The sequence below is a fragment of the Hyperolius riggenbachi genome, chromosome 10 (assembly GCF_040937935.1).
Source record: "Hyperolius riggenbachi isolate aHypRig1 chromosome 10, aHypRig1.pri, whole genome shotgun sequence".
NCBI classification, from domain to species: domain Eukaryota; kingdom Metazoa; phylum Chordata; class Amphibia; order Anura; family Hyperoliidae; genus Hyperolius; species Hyperolius riggenbachi.
Genome location: NC_090655.1, coordinates 196,113,844 through 196,137,145, shown reverse-complemented (window position 1 = coordinate 196,137,145; position 23,302 = coordinate 196,113,844). Strand labels below are relative to the sequence as shown.

Sequence of the window (23,302 nt, the reverse complement as noted above, 5' to 3'; positions counted from 1 at the left end):
GGTGGTGGCAGCATCATGCTCTGGGGGTGCTTCTCTTCAGCAGGGACAGGGAAGCTGGTCAGAGTTGATGGGAAGATGGATGGAGCCAAATACAGGGCAATCTTGGAAGAAAACCTCTTGGAGTCTGCACAGAGCCGGGACAAGGTGCTCCAGCACCCAAGGCTGAGACACCAAAGTGCGCCCCTCCATCCCTGCCTCCCCAGCCGTCACACACTGATTGCTATTAGACTAAGAGGCGCCACAGGGCCCACAACCTCCCCAACACCTTAATATCTAGTTATCTGGCTTGCAGTCACTGCCATGTATCCCCTTTTCTTATTTCTTTCTGCTTCAAACACAATTAGGACTGACAGCTGAATGATTCTGCACCCCCTCTTACACTGCGCACTGAGGCTGGAGCCTCTCCAGCCTATGCCTCGGCCCGGTCCTGAGTCTGCAAAAGACTTTAGACTGGGGTGGAGGTTCACCTTCCATCAGGACAACGACCCTAAACATAAAGCCAGGGCAACAATGGAATGGTTTAAAACAAAACATATCCATGTGTTAGAATGGCCCAGTCAAAGTTCAGATCTAAATCCAATCGAGAATCTGTGGCAAGATCTAAAATCTGCTGTTCACAAATGCTGTCCATCTAATCTGACTGAGCTGGAGCTGTTTTGCAAAGAAGAATGGGCAAGGATTTCAGTCTCTAGATGTGCAAAGCTGGTAGAGACATACCCTAAAAGACTGGCAGCTGTAATTGCAGCAAAAGGTGGTTCTACAAAGTATTGACTCATGGGGTTGAATAATTACGCACACCTCACTTTGCAGTTTTTTGTTTTCTTTTTAAAGGGAACCTAAACTGAGAAGGATATGGATTTTTCCTTTTAAAATAATACCAGTTTCCTGACTCTCCTGCTGATCCTGTGTCTCTAATACGTTCAGCCACAACCCCTGAACAAGCATGCAGATCAGGTGCTCTGACTGAGTCAGACTGGATTAGCTGCATGCTTGTTTCAGGTGTGTGATTCAGTCACTATTGCAGCAAATAGATCAGCAGGACTGCCAGGAAACTTGTATTGTTTAAAAGGAAACATCCATATCCTTCTCAGTTTAGGTTCCCTTTAAATCATGTATGATTTTCGTTTCACTTCTCACATGTACACCACTTTGTATTAGTCCTTCACTGGAATTCCAATAAAATAGATTCAGGTTTGTGGCAGTAATATGACAAAATGTGACAAAATGTGGAAAACTTCAATACCGAATACTTTTGCAAACCACTGTATATAACATGCCCTGGAAAGACAGTTTCAGGTTACAAATGCAAGTACACCGGCAAATTGCATTTGCTGTAGTTCCCCTTTTCATGCACTAGGTGGAGCATTTTTGTGCAGAAGATTACACGGCTCCTATGACAAGCGTGACATAAGAATTGCAGGCTAGGGGTGGGGGACAGAAACATCAACAAGGAAGTAAGAGAACCGTAGAGAGAAGACAAGTCAAGGCAAGCCGCGGCTTCCCCACCATGGGAAGAAAGAGAAGACTGACAGACACCCTGCCGGTGGTGAAACGTGCGAAGCAAAGAGACAGCTTTGGAAAAGAAGCAGCAGGTCAGAGACAGCCTGGGAGCAGTAAAGCCAGTGCGAAGGATGAGCAAAGAGAGAAGAAGGACACGGGAGGTAATTAGGGAGGTCCCAGACAGGACTGCATGATGTCACAAGCTGTCACATAATGTCCTTATTCAATTCACTTTATCTCATAAATTTTCCCCTAGGTGATATTTTCACACCTAATGATTAAAACACATTTTAACCACTTGAGGACCTAGGGCTTTCTACCCCTTAAGGACCGGCCACTTTTTTTCCATTCAGACCACTGCAGCTTTCACGGTTTATTGCTCGCTCATACAACCTACCACCTAAATGAATTTTGGCTCCTTTTCTTGTCACTAATAAAGCTTTCTTTTGGTGCTATTTAATTGCTCCTGCGATTTTTACTTTTTATTATATTCAGCAAAAAAGACATGAATTTTGGCAAAAAAATGATTTTTTTAACTTTCTGTGCTGACAGTTTTCAAATAAAGTAAAATTTCTGTATACATGCAGCGCGAAAAATGTGGACAAACATGTTTTTGATAAAAAAAAAAAACATTCAGCGTATATTTATTGGTTTGGGTAAAAGTTATAGCGTTTACAAACTATGGTGCAAAAAGTGAATTTTCCCATTTTCAAGCATCTATGACTTTTCTGACCCCCTGTCATGTTTCATGAGGGGCTAGAATTCCAGGATAGTATAAATACCCCCCAAATGACCCCATTTTGGAAAGAAGACATCCCAAAGTATTCACTGAGAGGCATAGTGAGTTCATAGAAGATATTATTTTTTGTCACAAGTAAGCGGAAAATGACACTTTGTGAGAAAAAAAAAAAAAAAAAAAAGTTTCCATTTCTTCTAACTTGCACAAAAAAAAAATGAAATCTGCCACAGACTCACCATACCCCTCTCTGAATACCTTGAAGGGTCTACTTTCCAAAATGGGGTCATTTGTGGGGTGTGTTTACTGTCCTGACATTTTGGGGGGTGCTAAATTGTAAGCACCTCTGTAAAGCCTAAAGGTGCTCATTGGACTTTGGACCCCTTAGCGCAGTTAGGCTGCAAAAAAGTGCCACACATGTGGTATTGCCGTACTCAGGAGAAGTAGTATAATGTGTTTTGGGGTGTATTTTTACACATACCCATGCTGGGTGGGAGAAATATCTCTGTAAATGACAATTTGTTAATTTTTTTTACACACAATTGTCCATTTACAGAGATATTTCTCCCACTCAGCATGGGTATGTGTAAAAATACACCACAAAACACATTATACTACTTCTCCTGAGTACGGCGATACCACATGTGTGGCACTTTTTTGCACCCTAACTGCGCTAAAGGGCCCAAAGTCCAATGAGTACCTTTAGGATTTCACAGGTCATTTTGAGAAATTTCGTTTCAAGACTACTCCTCACGGTTTAGGGCCCCTAAAATGCCAGGGCAGTATAGGAACCCCACAAATGACCCCATTTTAGAAAGAAGACACCCCAAGGTATTTCGTTAGGAGTATGGTGAGTTCATAGAAGATTTTTTTTTTTGTCAAAAGTTAGCGGAAAATTGATTTTTATTGTTTTTTTCACAAAGTGTCATTTTCCACTAACTTGTGACAAAAAATAAAATCTTCTATGAACTCACCATACTCCTAACTGAATACCTTGGGGTGTCTTCTTTCTAAAATGGGGTCATTTGTGGGGTTCCTATACTGTCCTGGCATTTTAGGGGCCCTAAACCATGAGGAGTAGTCTGGAAACGAAATTCCGCAAAGTGACCTGTGAAATCCTAAAGGTACTCATTGGACTTTGGGCCCTTTAGCGCAGTTAGGGTGCAAAAAAGTGCCACACATGTGGTATCGCCGTACTCGGGAGAAGTAGTACAATGTGTTTTGGGGTGTATTTTTACACATACCCATGCTGGGTGGGAGAAATAACTCTGTAAATATACAATTGTGTGTAAAAAAATCAAAAGATTGTCATTTACAGAGGTATTTCTCCCACCCAGCATGGGTATGTGTAAAAATACACCCCAAAACACATTGTACTACTTCTCCCGAGTACGGCAATACCACATGTGTGGCACTTTTTTGCACCCTAACTGCGCTAAAGGGCCCAAAGTCCAATGAGTACCTTTAGGATTTCACAGGTCATTTTGCGGAATTTGATTTCCAGACTACTCCTCACGGTTTAGGGCCCCTAAAATGCCAGGGCAGTATAGGAACCCCACAAATGACCCCATTTTAGAAAGAAGACACCCCAAGGTATTCCGTTAGGAGTATGGTGAGTTCATAGATGATTTTTTTTTTTGTCAAAAGTTAGCGGAAAATTGATTTTTATTGTTTTTTCACAAAGTGTCATTTTCCACTAACTTGTGGCAAAAAATAAAATCTTCTATGAACTCACCATACTCCTAACGGAATACCTTGGGGTGTCTTCTTTCTAAAATGGGGTCACTTGTGGGGTTCCTATACTGCCCTGGCACTTTAGGGGCCCTAAACCGTGAGGAGTAGTTTGGAAATCAAATTCCGCAAAATGACCTGTGAAAACCTAAAGGTACTTATTGGACTTTGGGCCCTTTAGCGCAGTTAGGGTGCAAAAAAGTGCCACACATGTGGTATCGCCATACTCGGGAGAAGTAGTACAATGTGTTTTGGGGTGTATTTTTACACATACCCATGCTGGGTGGGAGAAATAACTCTGTAAATGGACAATTGTGTGTAAAAAAATCAAAAGATTGTCATTTACAGAGGTATTTCTCCCACCCAGCATGGGTATGTGTAAGAATACACCCCGAAACACATTATACTACTCCTCCCGAGTACGGCGGTACCACATGTGTGGCACTTTTTTGCACCCTAACTGCGCTAAGGGGCCCAGAGTCCAATGAGTACCTTTAGGCTTTACAGGGGTGCTCACAATTTAGCACCCTGCCCACTTGCCAGGACAGTTAACAAACCCCACAAATGACCCCATTTTGGAAAGAATACACAACAAGGTATTCCATGAGGGTAATGGTAAGGTCATTGAAAATTTTATTTTTTGTCACAAGTAAACGGAAAATGACACTTTGTTAAAAAATAAAATAAAAAAAAAATTCTGCTAACTTGTGACAAAAACTAAAATCTTTTATGAACCCACCGTGCACCTCACATAATACTTTAGGGTGTCCTCTTTCCAAAATGGGGTCATTTGTGGAGTCTGTCCTGGCATTTTAGGGTCTCTGCAATCATTACATGTATGGCCAGTATTAGGAGTTTCTGCTATCCTCCTTATATTGGGTATACAAGTAATGCACTCTGGGCTGAAAGGAAAAATGAACGGCAAACATACCTTGCTCCACATCAATGGCAGATCTTCCTCCACATCAATGGCAGTGATAACCTCAGGAGAGAGACACCCCATGCCACCCTGCACTCAGGGTGAGCCACCAACTTATGTGACTGGGCCTCAGAACTTTAGTATACAGCATTATGCCTGTAGGATACAGCAATATGCCTGCCAATAGAGATGACTCTTTGTGGCATTAAAGCATCATCATAGGCCCAAATCACATATAAACCGGGGGTGTCCACACTCAAGGGAAATTCAAACATGCCGTCTTATATCGCCAACCCAGGACAGATCAGCAATATCAAGCATGGAAACCGATCCTTCTTGCCACTTTTATGCTTACCCGTTTGGTTTTCAAGCTTACCTCTCCTCTCCCTGCGACAATGTGCGAAAGACCACTGAGTGTGTGCCTACTCCTGTGTCTGGAGTTCCCTAGGTTCTAATAGTGTACCTGCTCGTGGTACCTCTCAAAACACGGCCCTACGCATAGGCCAGGCTGGTCAGGACAGCGGGGACAATAAAAATTGGTGTCATTCCTTCTTCCAGTCCTGCTGCAGACACGACAACGTTTTCTTCGGATGCGTTGACCTGGGGCACACGGAATCTGATAGGCGTAATGCCTACCATGCAGTCGGCTAGTTGCATCTGGGGGGGGGGGCCTGGCACCTCCTGGATACAGGATGTCCAGAATGATCTGTTCCTGAAATTGGAGGAAAGATCCAGTTCTCCCAGCCTTACTGTAGAGAACAAAGCTGTTGTAAACTGCCAATTGAATCAGATAAAAAGACACTTTCTTATACCAGCGTCTTGTTTTCCGGGCAATTAAATAGGGCGCTAACCTCTGGTCATTGAAGTCCACCCCTCCCATGTTGACATTATATTCGTGGACGACAAGGGGCTTTACAATGACCTTAGTTGCCCGTTGAATTTGGACTGTCGTGTCTGTGTGAATGGTGGACAGAAAGTAAACGTCCCTCTTGTCCCTCCATTTCACCGCGAGCAGGTCTTCAGTACGCAAGGCGGCCCTCTGCCCCCGTTGAAGTCTGGTGGTAACGAGCCGTTGGGGGAAGCCCTGGCGACTAGGCCGCGCAGTGCCACAGCATCGGATTCCTTCTAACTTTAAGTGCTGAAAGAGGGCCACACTTGTGTAATAATTGTCCACAAAAAGATGGTACCCCTTCCGGAACAAGGGTGACACCAAGTCCCACACAACCTTTCCACTGCTCCCCAGGTAGTCAGGGCATCCGACCGGCTCCAATTTTGAGTCTTTTCCCTCATAGACCCTAAAACGACATGTATAGCCTGTGGCCCTTTCACAGAGCTTATACAGTTTCACCCCATACCGGGCGCGCTTGCTTGGGATGTACTGTTTGATGCCAAGGCGCCCGGTAAAGCGTAAGAGGGACTCGTCTACGCAGATGTTCTGTTCAGGGATATAAGCATCTGCAAATGTTGAGGACAGGTGGTCTATGAGGGGCCGAATTTTGTGGAGCCGGTCATAAGCAGGGTCTCCCCTTTCATGACAGGTTTCGTCGTCGTTGAAGTGCAGGAAGCGCAGGATGGACTCAAATCGTGTCCTGGACATGGCAGCAGGGTACAAGGGAACATGATGTACTGGGTTCGTAGACCAATACGCCCGCAATACATTCTGTTTCATTAGTCCCAAGTGAAGGATAAGGGCCAAAAAGATTTTAATGTCGGAAACTTGGACTGGTTTCCACCCGAAAGGCTGGGCATACATGCTCTCCGGGTGCTCGGTGATGAATTGTGTGGCTTTACGGTTGGTCTCAACCACAATTAAGTCCAAGAGAACCTGGGTGATGAACAGCTGCAAAAAGTCTAGGGCCGTTCCTAGATGAGCTGTCGCCACCTGGACTCCAGACTGGGCAGTGAAAGGGGGCACTACGGGTGCGGCGGAATCAGGGGATTGCCAATCTGGTTGTGCCAGCACCTCTGGGAGTCTATGGGTACTACGGGCCCGTCTTCTTCTTGGTGGCTGCGACGGGGGTACTACTGCACTTGCCACCGTACCAGTTTCGACTTCCATGCTGACGCTCACCACTTCGCCAGGGTCTACAGAAGTACTGGTACCAAGTCCAGGAGATGCTGCGCTGCTGGTGCCTGCCTCACCAAGAAAACTATCAACAGCGCTAGCACCACCCTGCTGCCCTTGAGGCGGATCCTGCGCCACCTGCGGTCTAACGACTTGGGGTCTGGTACGCCTGGCTCTAGCCGGGACCATAGCCTCGTCATCACTATCGGTCAGGGAACCACTGCTTTCTACAGGTTCAAATTCGGACCCGGAAGATTCGACGGATGATTCTTCCCAAAAGAACTCATCCGACTGGTCCATGTACCTGTATACCTCGTCATCGGAAAGCCCCCTTCTTGCCATTGTGGATTGCTAAATTTATGGGGTTTTCCTCCGAGACTACCCAGAAAAAAAGAGCACCTACCTAGCAAAAAGGGAGTATTTGAGAGGTATTGGGGTTAAAGGAAGTGGGGTCTCAGAGGCAATCAAACAATCACGGGACAATCAAATACAATTACAGCACAATCGACTCCAATCACAGCACAAGCAAATCTGATGCACTCGGAAGGTGGTAATTGGGTGTGGTGGGGGGGGGGGGGGGGGGGAGGGTAGGGTTGGTGTGGTGGGGTGGGTTGGGTGTGGTGGGGGGAGGGTTGGGTGTGGTGGGGGGGAGGGTTGGGTGTGGTGGGGGGGAGGGACAATCGAAGCCGATCACGGGACAATCAAATACAATCGCAGCACAATCGAATACAAGCGCAGCACAATCAAATCTGATGCACTCGGAAGGTGATGGGGGGTGGTGGTGGGGTGGGGGTTGGTGGGAAGTGGGGTCTCAGAGGCAATCAAACAATCACGGGACAATCGAAGCCAATCACGGGACAATCAAACACAATCGCAGCACAATCGAATACAAGCGCAGCACAATCAAATCTGATGCACTCGGAAGGTGATGGGGGGTGGGGGTGGTGGTGGGGTGGGGGTTGGTGGGAAGTGGGGTCTCAGAGGCAATCAAACAATCACGGGACAATCGAAGCAGATCACGGGACAATCAAATACAATCGCAGCACAATCGAATACAAGCGCAGCACAATCGAATACAAGCGCAGCACAGTCAAATACAATGCAAGTGCTGCAAGGTGGGGGGGGGGGGGGGGGGGGAAGTAAAGCAGGAAAAGGGGGGGGGGGGGGTGATGGTTTAAAGGGGTGAGAGGATATTATATTGATGACACCTGGGTAAGGGTTGGGCTGTGTACAGGGAATTAGTTCTTTTTTCACATCTATATATAAGTGATGTATGGTATGCATACAATTCCATGTGCAGACAGAAAGAGTATAAAATTAGAACAAATGTACAGATAAGAGTTAAGACTAGACTAAACATATAGGTATAATGGTGTAATTCTATGTGCGGACATAGTACATAATATGCATACAATTCTATGTACTGACGTAAACCGCATAAAATTGGAACAAATATATAGGAATTGAGACTAGATTAAACCACAAGAAGGGGAATAACCATGCAGACAAATAGGACAACAATACATATAACATATGGTCTTTGTCACAGAAGATTCCAAATTAATAGCATAGTATGAAAAAAAACATTAATAAAAGGCATTCATACAAATAATTAATAAAAGTAGTTAGTAAGTGTTATTAGTGAAAGTTGATGGTCAACCCTCCACTTATTGTGTCCTGGGCCACCATAGGGTAAATTAATGGTCGATAAATGAATAACTGATATTGCACGTCACATCATTATGGAATGAGAAGGTAGGATATTGCTCATTATCATGACAACATAGTGTCATAATGGCGGTAAAAAGTATGGCAATAATCCTCAAAAGAACATAAGTGTAAACATATTTGAATGTTAAAACATATTTCAAGTATTAATTTGCTTAAAATAGGTATTTTAAGAAATAAATAAACATTAAAAGAGAGGACTGATTAAAAAATTAATAAACAGAATGTTTTGAAGTAGGTGAATTCAATATAATTTTTCTAGGACCTCATTGAGTCCTAGTGGAACCAGTGTCTTAAGTGTCCGGATCCAGCACATCTCAAGGTACGGATTTGTTGTGTACTTTCCGCTGAATGGAACGCAACTTTGCTGAAGCACAAATCTTTCCGGACCACTAAGCCCAGCGGCCAGGAAACGGAAGATGAGAAGATGAAGCCCTGCATTGGGTGCAATGGAAGAATGGGATGTTTCTTCACACTAGTGAAGAATCGGACTGTTCAGAGGACAAAATCCACTGGGGATGGGGGTCTGGGGGGATGTGTCTTACTTAGGCACCACCATAGACCGTAATGTTATTATGGGTATAGCGGAGCGGGGGATCGGGTGCCAGAAATAGCAAATTACAGGCTAGGTAGTCAGTAGGGGAATATATTTGTTATATTACCCTATTTTGCCTAGCGTGAGTAAAGCTAATTTTGTCTTCTCCCCACGCCCATGTGGCCACTGTCGGAATGACACATACGCCCACCTTCTTGCTCCCTCCTATCAAAAGTAGGAGGAGTGCCACATCTCTGGTTGATCACATACAGTATCTGCAGCAGTAGTGCATGGGAGGGGCCAGTCTACTGGAACGTTGGCTGATTGCAGTGATATAAAAACATGCTCCCAGTATGCTGGGAAGCAGGAGCCGAAGTAACAAAGGTTTTATCAACTGATCCACCTAACCAGCAGTGTATTACTCTGTATGATATGGAAATCCCAACTTTCACCTCCTGGGCATGTTACGGTTGATTTTTCCCTCATGACTACCTGATTGTCCGGAGCAGAAGAGGAACACTGTGCCCACAATTCTGTAGGCAAAACTATTGTTTTGTTTTCAATCGGATTTGTAAAAGCTAAGACAAAAGTAATTCACAGGACAATCCACATTGAGTTTCAAGCTTTGCTCTAGCCGGTGCCTTACCTCAAAGGGCCACCAACCCACCTTCAAGAAATGTATAGTAAAAGGCGGAACACCACTGGCTGCAAATTAGTTTCTTTATTGTCAAGGACCACACATCAGTTGTAAATGGCACAGATTTTCCTATTCTCTGTTTGGGGAGGACCCCAAGTAACTATTTTAAATGTTGGAGATCCAAATTAAATGCCCTTTTCATATATATAGTATAATCTCGTTATAGTAAACTTTGATATAGTAAACCTATAGATATAGTAAACTCAGTCCTCAGGTCCCAGAAACTGCGTCTGCTTAAAGTGACTCTGTAACAAAAATTACAACGTTTTTTCTTCCATCCTACAAGTTCCTAAACCTATTCTTATGTGATCTGGCTTGCTGCAGCTCTTTCTACTATAACCATCTCTGTAATAAATCAATGTATCTTTCCCCTGTCAGACTTGTCGGCCTGTGTCTGGAAGGCTGCCAAGTTCTTCAGTGTTGAACTGTTCCTCTATGCACACTCCAGTGTGTGTTTTATTTACATAAGCCAGCAGCTTCTCTGCTATCTTATCAGTGATAGAAGAGAGCTGGATAAAAATCCTCCTCTGGAGGCTGTGAAAGGAGCTAATCTGTCACATACTGAGGAATTAACTACATAGGCAGAGCTGTCTGCAGGAAGCCTGTAATGTTCAGTGCATGAGATAAGCTGGGGACAGAAGGTAAACACACACAAGTGATCTCTTGAGATTCAGAAGTAAGGCTGTATACAGCCTGCTTGTGTATGGATGTATTTTCTATGTGTGGACATACTGTACATCAACCTGCTTCCTGTTTTGGTGGCCATTTTGTTTGTTTATAAACAAACTTTTTAAAACTGTTTTTGACTACTTTTAATGCGGCGGGGAGCGGTGAAATTGTGACAGAGGGTAATAGGAGATGTTCCCTAACACACTGGTATGTTTACTTTTGTGCGATTTTAACAATACAGATTCTCTTTAAATATACAATGTATGACGAATTCTTGTATAGTAAATTACTGATATAGTAAACTACTTTTCCTGGTCCCTTGGAGTTTACTATAAAGGGATTCTACTATAGTGAATTATATGTAATTTCTAAAGCTCTAAATGGCTTTGTGACCTTTAGGTATCACCCGGATGGAGCGATGGCAACGGGCACAGGATTTAGGGCTAACTCCATCAGAAGACATAAAGGAGATCATTATGAAGCATAGCACTGATCCTCAGTACATCCACAAGTGAGTCCATGAGCTCAGCTACTGATAGTCCATAGTCTTAATTTCTGTTATTCTCTTTCCATTATGTCAGTTCCATGTGATTGGCGTATAGTTGAGGTTGTCCTCTTATTAAAGTGTACATGAGATAAAAGGGATATATAAAAATGATACATACCTGGGGCTTCCTCCATCCCCCTTCAGACTGATCACTCCCTCACCACCCTCCTGCGCTTCCTGGATCCTCTGCTATTCGGCTCATTAAGTCCTTCAGTCAGGGTCCAGTCGGAGCATGCATACAGTAAATTGTTACCCAATTCACTGTAGCCAACAATAAGTAGAAGGGTGACTTACATGCTATTAAAGTTGAATTATCACAAATACCTTCTGTTTTAAGAAGGCAAAATTACATCTAGCTTTAATTCCTTCAAACAAGCTCTCAAGGGCCATCTTTTCCTGCTCGCCTACTCCGTGCATCAGTACCATACCACCTTCTGCTGGGCATCATCTCAACAGATGCACCCATTATCTCTACTGACACCCTTTAGCTTGTAAGACTACGGCCGGTCCCACCCCCTAGTATTTCCAGCTTGATTATACAATCTCACTGTCAGACACCTCTGTTGCAGACTAGAGCAGACTATTTTTACCAGACAGTGAACTACTTTTATTAATGACATTTGCATGATCTTGTTTTGTTGTGAGCTCCATGTATGTCCTACCTTGTATATTAACCTATTTATCTATTGTGCAGTGGTGCGTAATAGGTAGGCACATCATAAATACAATAAATAATAATAATACATGCTATTAAGATGGAAAGTGACTGATTCATATCTGTTTCAGCTTGTGGAGTTCGTATGCCATTTAAAGAGCAAGACTCAAATAAGAAGTTTGCATGAAGAAAACTGAACAAGATGTCACATAACAGACAAGATGCCTCATAAAGACTGCATTGCTCAGTTCTCAGACACTTCAGCCACAAGACTTCTACCCAGGATATTTCCTCTAGCATTGTACTGCAGCACAGGAACGTGAATGCAGTGTATCTGACAGTAGCACTGGCAGCGCCACCTATAGAATTCCCAAGCACAAGGAGCTGTGAGATAGCAGTTATATGCCAAAGCCACTTTGCTCTCGATTCCTAACCCCTTCCTTCAGCTACCTCCTAAATGAAAGCAGGCTTTTAAAGTGAGCCTGTAAGGAGAGAAAAAGTAAACGCTAACAAAATGAGGCATATGGAGGAGCAGATAGCTTCCGATAATAAATTGGGAGGCTTTGTTGCACTTTGGGCGATTTGCATTGATTTTAGGGAATGTAAGTTGTCGGAGAGTTTACTCCGGTAGATGTCCTTCCCTTTTTGCTCCACACCTCATAGATGAAGCACATGGAACCTTTGCCGTTTGCTTGTATTCTATGTGGATTGTCTTTTTGTTCAAATAATGTGTGTATTTGATTAAAGGATACCAGAGCTGACAGATTTTAAAGATGGGGCAAGTAGGAATGTATGTGAGGCATTCCTCATGCCCACTGCTTCCCCCGTTCTACTCCACCCCCTTCGACCCTCACCTAAATCTCCCCCCCCCCCCCAGCCTCTTCCAGGTCAGGGCAGACGTGCGCAGGCGCTGACCCGGCAATGCACATCCTTGATTGCATGCCCGTGGCTGGGAGCGCTCTGCACATGACCTCACACCTGACTAGGATTGTATTTCCTGTATCATGCTCTTGTTTGTTATTGGATGCTATAGAGGCTTCCCATGTCCTTTTCAAGCTCACCGATCCAGCACTGGGACCCTCTAAGCAAATCCGACATGGGCTGATGTCCGCATCTGCATTGTGGCTTGAAGCACCTCACGGCACAGCTTTTTCCTCCATGCATGAGTGGCTTTGTGCTACTGCGCATATGTAGTACGGCCACACTCATACACCATCAGGAGAGCAACCGCAAAGTGTAAGAAAGTCAGTGGTGGAGTCGGAGAGGACATGGTAAGCATCTGGACTAGTCAAAAGCATCTACTTATATTCTACCTACAGGTTTGTTTTGAGTTCTGATGGGAGTCCACAATGTCACAACGAGTAGAATGTTACAGACAGCATTAAAAACCTACAAGAAGCCCTCCTTTTAACCTATATGTATTTATACATACAGTACACACAGATATATTTGCCGTCTATAGTTCTGTTGAAAAGATTCCCCTACCTTTTAGTTGGATAGGGAGTGTGTGAAAATGATCCCCTTTCAAAGCACAAGCAGCATTTATTCTTTTTTTTTTTTTTTATTCCCACTCGATCTAGATCCAAAATCAACAGTTTTGCCTGGAGCTGGGCTTTAAAGTAGACAAGAAGTAAGAATTATGCTGGGTACACACTATGAGATTTTATGGTCGATTTACTGTCAGATCGATTTCCAACATGTTCGATTTGCTTTCCGATCGATTTCCGAGCATTTTCCGATCAATTTCTGTTACCTTTAATAGGAAATCGATCGGAAAATGCTCAGAAATCGATCGTAGCCTAACATCTGAAGATTATGGGCAGATTCCACCAAGAGACAAATTTATCTTTAATCGAATCTGATTAGAGATAAATTTGTCTCTTGGTCGAATCTGCCCATACACTACAGCCTGATAGCCATCAGATTTTAGCATGAAATCATCAGGGAATTGGCTGAGCCCGCCGCGTCCACCCCTGCCCCCAAAATGTATATAGTGTGTGCATTTATACATTACCTGTCCTGTAGCAGCTTCTGCACTGTATCCATCCATCTTGCCAGGTAACAGCCGCATATACGCTAGCGGCGCATAGCGTCTGACGTCACACACTATGCGCCGCCGGCGTGTATGCGGCTGTTACCTGGCGAGATGGACGGAAACCGCGTGGAGGCTGACAAAGGACAGGTAATGTATAAATGTACACACTACATACATTTATACATTGCGGCAGCGGCGGGAGTTTCATCGTCTCGTCGCTCGTTCGCACCGCCGTGCACCCGACCAGCCAACTTCAGCCCGACATCTTGCAGCATGCGCGATCGACTGTGCGGCTAATTTCCATCCAGAAATTGGTTGCTTTGTCGGTCGGGCATGCACTTGGCAGCACCAATTTTCATCCAATTCGATAATCAAATTGGATGGTCGATTGATTAGTCGGCTGATGTATGGCTACCTTTAGGTGAACTGACAATTTCCATCCAATGTATTTTCTCCTTTCTGAGTTCTGACAACATGACTGCAAGTGACAAGTGAGCTAAACTTTAAGTACTGGAAATAGACAGTACTTTTTTTCACCAATAGCAAATTATAATTTTGATTAATTGTCTTACTTTTTGCTAAAATGACAGTTTTTGTTATTCTAAGCCCAGTTGCTTTATCTAAAAAAAAAGTCTTGTAGACCTTCAGGAGCACAGCTAGTGCAAGTAGCACACTAAGCAGAAGAACAAGCACTACAATTACCACGTGTGTGGTGTCATTTGTCTTTTAAAAGTATTTTCCTTATATATAAATTTTATATTTAAATTTTTTCTTATTAAAAAAAATAAAAAAATATTTACGTTTGGTTTACATAAAACTTGAATGATTATTTACATGAGGTTGGGTTTAGAATTTTCTTGGGGTTTATGACAATTTTGTGTCCCACCATCTCAGTCATCACTCATCACTGTGCCGCCTCCACTATTAAAACTACATCTCCTGGGCTGGCAGTCACGGTTTATATATTGGCTTAACTATAAGACACAGCAAGCACTTCCAATGTGACCCACTCAAACCTACACGACAAGTAACTGCTTTCTGTAGTCAGCACCAGAAGCTGCTATTTGTAGTCCAGAACAAAAAGAGAGCGCACTATGAAAGATACAGTATGTCAATCTGTATACTCTCCTATTCAGGACAGGTCTCACCTGATTCAATTGTGGCTGTATGCAGAAACCAGCCAGAGTAGGCATTTGCCCCTTTTAGAACAGTCAGGGACCAGGCTCTCACAGAGGCAGCAAGATGTAGAGTCCTCCAGGGGAGACGGCAAGGACTCCTTCGTTGGCCCAGGTATGTATAGGAAACGCTGACTCAACCCAAGTGTGGCAGTGTTAGTGCTCGGTGTCTTTGTGGCTATAGCCGTTAGCGTCTAAGCAGGGGAATGGTTGCTGGGCAGTACCACGGCGACTGAAATATTCAAACATCATGGAGAGGCTGAACCAAAAGGTGTCCCTGCTGCACTGGAGCAGAAGCAGCTGATGGTTGGATGACTGGATGGAGCCGGCGTGCAGCAAGGCCAAAGGTGTCCCGATGGGCACAGTGTCTTCCTACCTCAGTGGAGCCCCAACCTCCTGGGTAGCAGCGGTGGACTCCACATGGTCTGTACAAGGTGTAAAAGACTCCAGGTCCCAAACTCCCCATGACCTGCACCAACGTCCCTGGCTACACCGGACCAAACTGCACACCTTTAGGGGGGAAAACAAGGCAAATTGGTAGGAAAAAGGGAAGAAAAAGGCCCAGAATCCTTTGGCCGTGGCTGTCAATTAAGGCACTATCTTCCTGATTGGCAGGAAGGATGAGGAGGAAAGTGCAGGAACATTGGCAGCAAAAGAGGTAGAAGAGGTGGAATGCTGAGTGAGCCAGTAAACCACCTCTTCTATATTTTGGGAATTTATAGTTTTCTTCTTCTGCAGAAGATCAGATATATTGCCACAGGATGATGCACCACCATGACCCCTAGTACCTCTATGCTTTTGATTTTAATGCAGAATGAAGATGGCTGCTGAAAATGGCCCCAGTGTGAAGCGTCAAAAATGGCACTGTGGGAAAGCATAGGGCGGGAGCGAACGTCCTGCAATGTTCACACTACTTGTGAGCCCACAGTCATTGCGCAGATGTAATTTAGTGTCTGGCATTTGTGACTTGGCGCATGCTGTGCTGAAGCTGAAAAAGCTTCTAGAGGAAAATCAATGCAGGACAAAAAATTCAGGATCTGGAGAGTCATTCTTGTCTATTGATATTTTTAAATATCTGTACGGATTCCTCTATGCTAATTTGAGTCAGGGTGGCCCTCTCGAAATTACAACTCCCGAAAAAGATGGGAAGGGGGGTTCTTTACCAGATTGTAAAGGTTACAGCCTGGCTGCCTCAGCCTCATCAGACTTGTCAGAGATTGGATAAATGGCACTAGTAATTATTCTGATTATTCCTTGAAATCTTCATTCTCTGAGCCCTGGTCTCTAGTGGCTTGACTCCGTACCAAGCAGTAAGATCTTCCCTTAAAACTAAAAAATAGACTCAAAGATATAATAGTGACTTGAGAAGGAATGGAAATTTCCCTACAAGTAATTAAGTATATGTCGCATTGCAGACATCCTGGTTTTCCTGCAAGCTTAGCACAAAGGATTTTTTACACTGGCTGGACAAGAGGATAGTGCATTTGGGCCAAATGCTTAAAGAGAACCCGAGGTGGGTTTGAAGAATATTATCTGCATACAGAGGCTGGATCTGCCTATACAGCCCAGCCTCTGTTGCTATCCCAAACCCCCCTAAGGTCCCCCTGCACTCTGCAATCCCTCATAAATCACAGCCACGCTGCTGACAAACAGCTTGTCAGAGCTGGCTGTGTTTATCTCTATAGTGTCAGTCTGCTGCTCTCCCCGCCTCCTGCAGAACTCCAGTCCCCGCCTGCATCCCTTCCCTCCCTGCTGATTGGAGGGAAGGGACGGGGGCAGGGACCGGAGCTATGCAGGAGGCGGGGGAGCAGCCGAGACTGACACTACAGATGTAAACACAGCCTCACAGCACGGCTGTGATTTATGAGGGATTGCAGAGTGCAGGGGGACCTTAGTGGGGTTTGGGATAGCAACAGAGGCTGGGCTGTATAGGCAGATCCAGCCTCTGTATGCAGATAACATTCTTTAAACACACCTCGGGTTCTCTTTAAAATGGATACGAGATGAACTTTTATTCATTGCATAATTGTGTTCCTTACATACAGTTTATAGGGCATTCCTCAAGCCAAATACTTTTGTTTTGTTTTAATACTCTCCCTATAAACTAAACACGCCTCGCCCACAGTTTCTCCAAAACGCCAAGGCACTCAGACCCATGTAGCAAGGGATTATGGGAGCTCCGTCTGGGCAGGAGGCTACTAGCCAGAGATTTCAGAGGGGAGGGGTGAGTGAATTTTTTACAGGCTGAGAGGTGGAGATGCAGTTGCAGATTACCTGTGTAATGATGACAAACAGAACATGGCCGCTCTCATTGTATCACAGGAATAAATCATAACCTGTTGAAGCTGTATGCAGCCAGATTTGCTAAACTTTAGATAAGATGTATAGACAAGTTACTTGTTAAAGTTAGTTTTTCATCTCGGATCCGCTTTAATTTACATCTTGGCTCCCTCCTATCGATTGGCAAGGAAGATTTAGATTTTATCTCATTAAAGCATTGCGTCTTGTATTATGGGCCATATAGTTAGTAAAGCGGAGAACCTGACTGCTATGGCTAAGTTGGGAACCTTGAGGAGTTTTTTGCCACTCATGTATCTAGACTTTCCCTTTCTACTAGTCAGGCTAGTATGCAGGACTTATGCTGGGAATACACGGGTCGATCCGGCGGCCGATTAGCCGCCGGATAGACCCCAGCCGCGTCCCCGCGGATCGATTACCGCTCGTCCCCGCCGGAGCTTCCTCTTCAGCGCTCGATTCCCTGCCATTGTTCGCCGGCAGCGATCGAGCGGGCGGGGGGGGGGGGGGGGGGGGCTGGGTCGAGCGGCTTTATCGAGCCAGCTAAATATTATCATCTGGCCGGATCAGTTGGTTATCAGCTGGCCGGATCGGCTGGTCGATACACGGTACAGAAACGTACAGTGAAACCCCAGCATCACATAAGGAGGAGTTGGCTGTGGGGAACCTGAGGCCTTGGACTAAGGTAATTGTGGGTGAGGAGCTTTGGAGGCACACTTTAAAGTGATCTATAAGGCAAAGTACTGATTCAATTTAAAATATAAATCTCTTCCCCCTCATTACTTACATGGCCGGCCTTTGACCTGAGCGACCGGAGCGGTCGCTCAGGGCGCCAGCTTACAAGGGCGCACAATACAGGGTCGCCGCCCTGCTCTGTCTCTCTGCCTGCCACCGCTCTGTTTGTAATTAGATCAGGACTAATACACACATTGCGGACAACGGCGGCCTTTTTCTTGTAGCCCTACTCGAACTACAGATGAAGCAGAGGGGAGAAGTAGGGAGAGAAGTGAGACGTCGGCACTGGAATCCTGGAACGCGGATGTCAGGTGAGTAATTCCCCGCCCGCTGCCACTGACACTATCTGGAGGGGGGAGCGCAGAAGGGGGGGCGGGGGGGGACGACACTGGGTGAAACTATGCTAACTACCTATACTGGCGAAACTACTACCTATTCTGGGGGCAACTATACTACCTATACTGGAGGCAACTATACTAAGGAAACTATACTACCTATACTGAGGGTAATTATATTAGCTACCTATACTAGCAACCTATACTGGGGCAACTATACTACCTGTATTGGGGGCAACTATATTAGCTACCTATAGCTACACCTAACTTCCTATACTGGACACACCTATGCTTGGCTACCTATATTGAGGGCACCTACACATGAGATCCTATACTGAGGGCACCTATATCTGGCTACCTACCTGCCTATATGAGGGCGTTTTATTTTTCATTCCTTTTTTTGGGGGGGGCACGGCTATAACGTGCAGTGCAAAGTGTGTGTGTGTGTGTGTGTGTGTGTGTGTGTGTGTGTGTGTGTGTGTGTGTGTGTGTGTGTGTATATAGGATGAAGGGGGGGGGGGGGTACCAAAATCAGGTTTCGCTCAGGGCGCTGTGAAACCTACGGCCGGCCCTGATTACTTATCCCACTGTCCTAAGTAATTTAGTAAATGCTGACTTTTTCCATTGTTTATGGTTGTGCTCAATTATTCAAGCTTTCTGGCTCAAAGGTCTAGAATATTAGAATATATCAAGAAGGTGTTTCCGGTTTCCCCAAAAGCCTTGCCACTATTACCATTGTTCAATTATTAGAACAATGAGACTTCTGAGCAACCATCTTCCAGGAGGACTGCAGTCTGTCAATCATTTTGCCCATTTTATTCTTATAGCATCAAGGAACAAATTGATAAATCCCAGTGCACCATCAGTGTGGGATGTACAGGAGGAACGGATACCCCTTTCCTTCCCCCCCCCCCCCCCCCTTTAATCAGGATAGACTTGACACCTTTACCCGTAAAGACAAGAAAGGGAAGAGAAATAAATACCCTCATGGAACACTATCTACACAGAATGGTACAATTTGGCACTTCTTCAGGGTGCCTAGAGATGGAGTCTCTGTAGTTCAAGAGACGGTATACCAGAGATGTCAAGATGGTGGGTTGGGGGAGGGGGAGTTTTGTTTGTGTTAAACATCCCCATGTTTGAGACGTATACTCTCAAATGTTTTTGTTCACTTTAAAACCAAATTGTGTTTAAAAAAAACTGCCAAGTCCAGGTAGGAGATTCCACAGGTGGTGCCAGAAAACAACAGTTATGATCCAATGGGACCTTCAGCTGCAGATGGACAGGCCAGTACTTGCCAGTAAACCTGACATCATGGTAGAAGACATGGAGCAGAAGAAACCATTGGGAATAAATGAGGCAGTACCAAATGAACACAACACAAAGAAGAAGATTGAAAAGCTGAAGTAGTACCAGGGTCTGAAGGAGTAACTCCAGAGGATGCAGAAAGTGAAGGCTTAAGCTAGTGGCAGTAGGAGCACTCAGGGCTGTGCGGTTTAAGTTGGGAGAATGGTTCCAACACATCCTAGAGACAACATCTGGCTTTCTGTCAGAACTATGCAGTCCTAGTCACAGCTGAGAGTGTTCAAAACCCTAACACTCCCAGGCCTCAGGTCAAGGACCAAACATGAAGGATGATACAAAACCTAGAGGGGGGAGACGTGAATAACATAGCTTTGCAGCACTTGCCCACTCAGAAGAGGAACGGTTGCTGGAATTAAACTATGCGCAGTGATATGGTGGCAGCCTTTAGGTGATTTCACAGGTACAAGAATTTACATGATTTTGATAATGACAGGCGAGGAACCTTGTTCTTTTTCTGCATTTATGCTATTTATCCTAATTGTTTCCCCATCTTTCTACTGTAAAATAAATGTATTTAAACAGACAAAATAGGACAAAGACAAAAATTAAAGATAAAATTAATATATTTGTGATCCATAAAGAAAATATTTTTTTTTTTTACATTTGCAAAATAGAACAGTAAATGTAGCAGCAGAGGTTAAAAAAAACAAAACACATTGAAAATGCAATACACGGTTTTTAAAATGTTGGCACAAAAATTCATAATCAAACATTTTAATGCACAGAATAATGTACCGAAAATATTGAAATTATTTGGGTTGCATATCTCAATTATGCAAAAAAAAACAAAACATAAGGCTGTAAGGAACTATGCTACAGCCATCAATAGCAAGTCTGTTATATTACTGGTCCGATCATTAAAAAGTAAGATGGTTTGCTATTCTATTGTCCTATACCTTTAACACATACATCCAGGCAAAGATTAACTAAAGCTGGCCATTCACTTCTCAAACTACAGTATGTACGATTGACTGTCCAATAATTTTTTTGTTTTGATCAGACAACGGTTTGTTGATGGAGAGATCAGTGCAGTTTTTGATTGCTCATCCAAAACATGCACCGATTCTCCTTCGATTCAAGTATGGCCAGCACTATACTTGCAATTCTGCTCATCTCTCGAAGATCTAAAATGTATGAGAAGTCAGAGACCTAAATGAAAGACCCCTTGAGGGCTTGAGCACATGCCAAGCCGCTTCTGTCCGCTTTTTTCAACCTTTAACATTGAAGAGTTTCTGAAAAGCGTACAAAAGTGCGTTCGTGTGCTCAGGCCCTCAGTCAGTCTTCAGCAAGAATTACAGTAACATTGGGAAGACGTTAAAGTGTACCGGTGATGAAAAAAAAAAAAAAAAAAGCATTGATACATATCTGGAGGGCTTCTTCCAGCTTTCCTCAGGCCGTGGATTCCATCACTTTCTTCTTGGGCTGCTCCAATCATCCACTGGCCAGCCCAGTAAATTTGTCCAGTCATTCTCAGCGCGGCCCAGCGGAGGGACGGTGAGGAAGTCCACCAGCTGAAGGGAGCTGGAGGAAGCCCCAAGTAAGCATCAATGGTTTTATTTTTATCCTCTCAGGTTTCTTTGAAGGCAGCAACCACCAACCATTCTCACAGATTCAGCTTCCTCATGGCAGTTTTTTGATTAGTTCAGTTATTTGGAAAAAGAGCTACACAGACCAGAAGGCTTTTGTTACTAACAATGTGGGACGACTTGAAATTGTGGGTACTAGGTACACTAAACACAATGCTATTGCCATAGCTGCAATTAGCTGACATTTGAGCTGTCAGTTTTGGAATTTCACACATTACAAGTAGTTTTGAAAGGACAGAGGATTTTTTAATAGCTCTAAATTTCAAAAAGACTTGCAGCAATCGTGATCTATTTGTGAAGCATTTTTAAAGATTAAAATGAAAAAAACAAAAAAAAAATTTTTTGATGACCCTCTCCCATTGTGTTCCAGAGTAGCACTTTTTAAGCAGTTGTTAGACAGTGAGAACACCGCAAAGTGATTAAAAAAAAAAAAAAAAGTGCAAATCTCAGCATTTCATTGTTGCAAGTGAATATCTAGAAATCTGCCTGATTATGGAAAATTTTGCAAAAGGAACAGCAGAATTTGCAGACTGATGAAATAATCTTTTATGCTGATGTGGCAAGTAGTTACAACACAGGCTATCCTCTGGTACGTCATTAAAACAATCTGGGTTGATAGGAGGATGCAATGGTCAGAAGTCACCCAGAATTGGCACTTGTACTTAATCTGTAGAAACCCTTTTGATGAGCAAAACTTAAATGTGGACATGTCAAAAACATCTTGCCAGTTCTAAGTACATCATACATATGGAAATACACTGAGTGGGCAAAAAAATTAGAGACACACCCCTTATTTGAAAGTAAACCAGTCATAGTGACGTAACAATGCAGACTTGCTTATATAAGGAATGCTCAGCTTCGGATGACTTCGTTATCAAGGAAGTTAATGTCAAAATGGATAAGATGAAAAAAGTAAGAGACTTTGAACGAGGGTTAATAGTTTGTGCAAGAAGAGCTGGTGCAAGCATCTCTGAAACAACAACCGTTTTAGAATTTTCTTGCCCCACAGTATCTTGGGTGTTTAGAGAGTGGCAGTTAAGAAAAAAAACTAAAAGCAATAAGGACTATTCTGGTCGAAAAAGGCTGGCGAGCAAGAGAGGTGAACAGCGAGTAGCACACATAGTCCGCAGCAACTGAATGGCAACAGCACAACAAATTACAGCTTAATTTGAAGCAGGTGCACAAAAAGTCAGATTTTGCAAAGGATGGGCTTTAGCAGCAGGAGACCATCAAGAGGGTCTTTGGTATCACAGAAAAAAAAAAAAAAAAAAAACCTGTTGTGGGCCCTTGTCACTGTGGTTGATCGGTCTCAAATTGGTTTGAGGAACAGGTTTAACCTGCTTCCATGGCCAGATCAGTCCCCTGACCTCAATCCTGTGGAGCATTTGTGGGACGAAGTCAAAAGATCACTTCAAGGCTTGGAAACCCCACCATCCAATCTAAACAAACTTAGAGCTGCCAATTAAGTCAGCATGAGCCAACATTCCTTAGCAACGGTATAAACATCCTGTTGAGTCCATGCCAAGAAGAATATCGATCACCATCAGTATTTAAAGCTCTTTATTCCTTAAAAAAGCATGACAAGCTATTTACAGCGACAGCAGCGCTGTTTCGATCACCAGATCTTTCTCAAGCTGTACAAAGTTATGTCACACCATATCAGCATCAACATGCCTTTAAATAGCCCCCCTCAGTATACCTTCACCAATCAGAATCAAGTACCTGTAGCCAATCGGAACGCCCAGGCCGTGATGTGGACCAGAAGGAAGGTGCAGTCTTCCTTCTGGTCCACATCACGGCCTGGGCGTTCCGATTGGCTACAGGTACTTGATTCTGATTGGTGAAGGTATACTGAGGGGGCTATTTAAAGGCATGTTGATGCTGATATGGTGTGACATAACTTTGTACAGCCTGAGAAAGATCTGGTGATCGAAACAGCGCTGCTGTCGCTGTGAAAAGCTTGTCATGCTTTTTTAAGGAATAAAGAGCTTTAA

The 23,302-nt window shown here is 44.0% G+C and overlaps 1 protein-coding gene across 1 annotated transcript; it reads left to right on the top strand.

The window, feature by feature from the left end:
- The first annotated feature begins 1,417 nt into the window (after positions 1-1,417).
- POLD4 (DNA polymerase delta 4, accessory subunit) lies at positions 1,418-12,554 on the top strand. Its single transcript, XM_068258222.1, has 3 exons — positions 1,418-1,661; positions 10,980-11,091; positions 11,914-12,554. The coding sequence occupies exons 1-3, from the start codon at positions 1,508-1,510 to the stop codon at positions 11,936-11,938; spliced, it is 291 nt and encodes a 96-aa protein (XP_068114323.1). The 5' UTR covers positions 1,418-1,507; the 3' UTR covers positions 11,939-12,554.
- Positions 12,555-23,302: the final 10,748 nt, after the last annotated feature.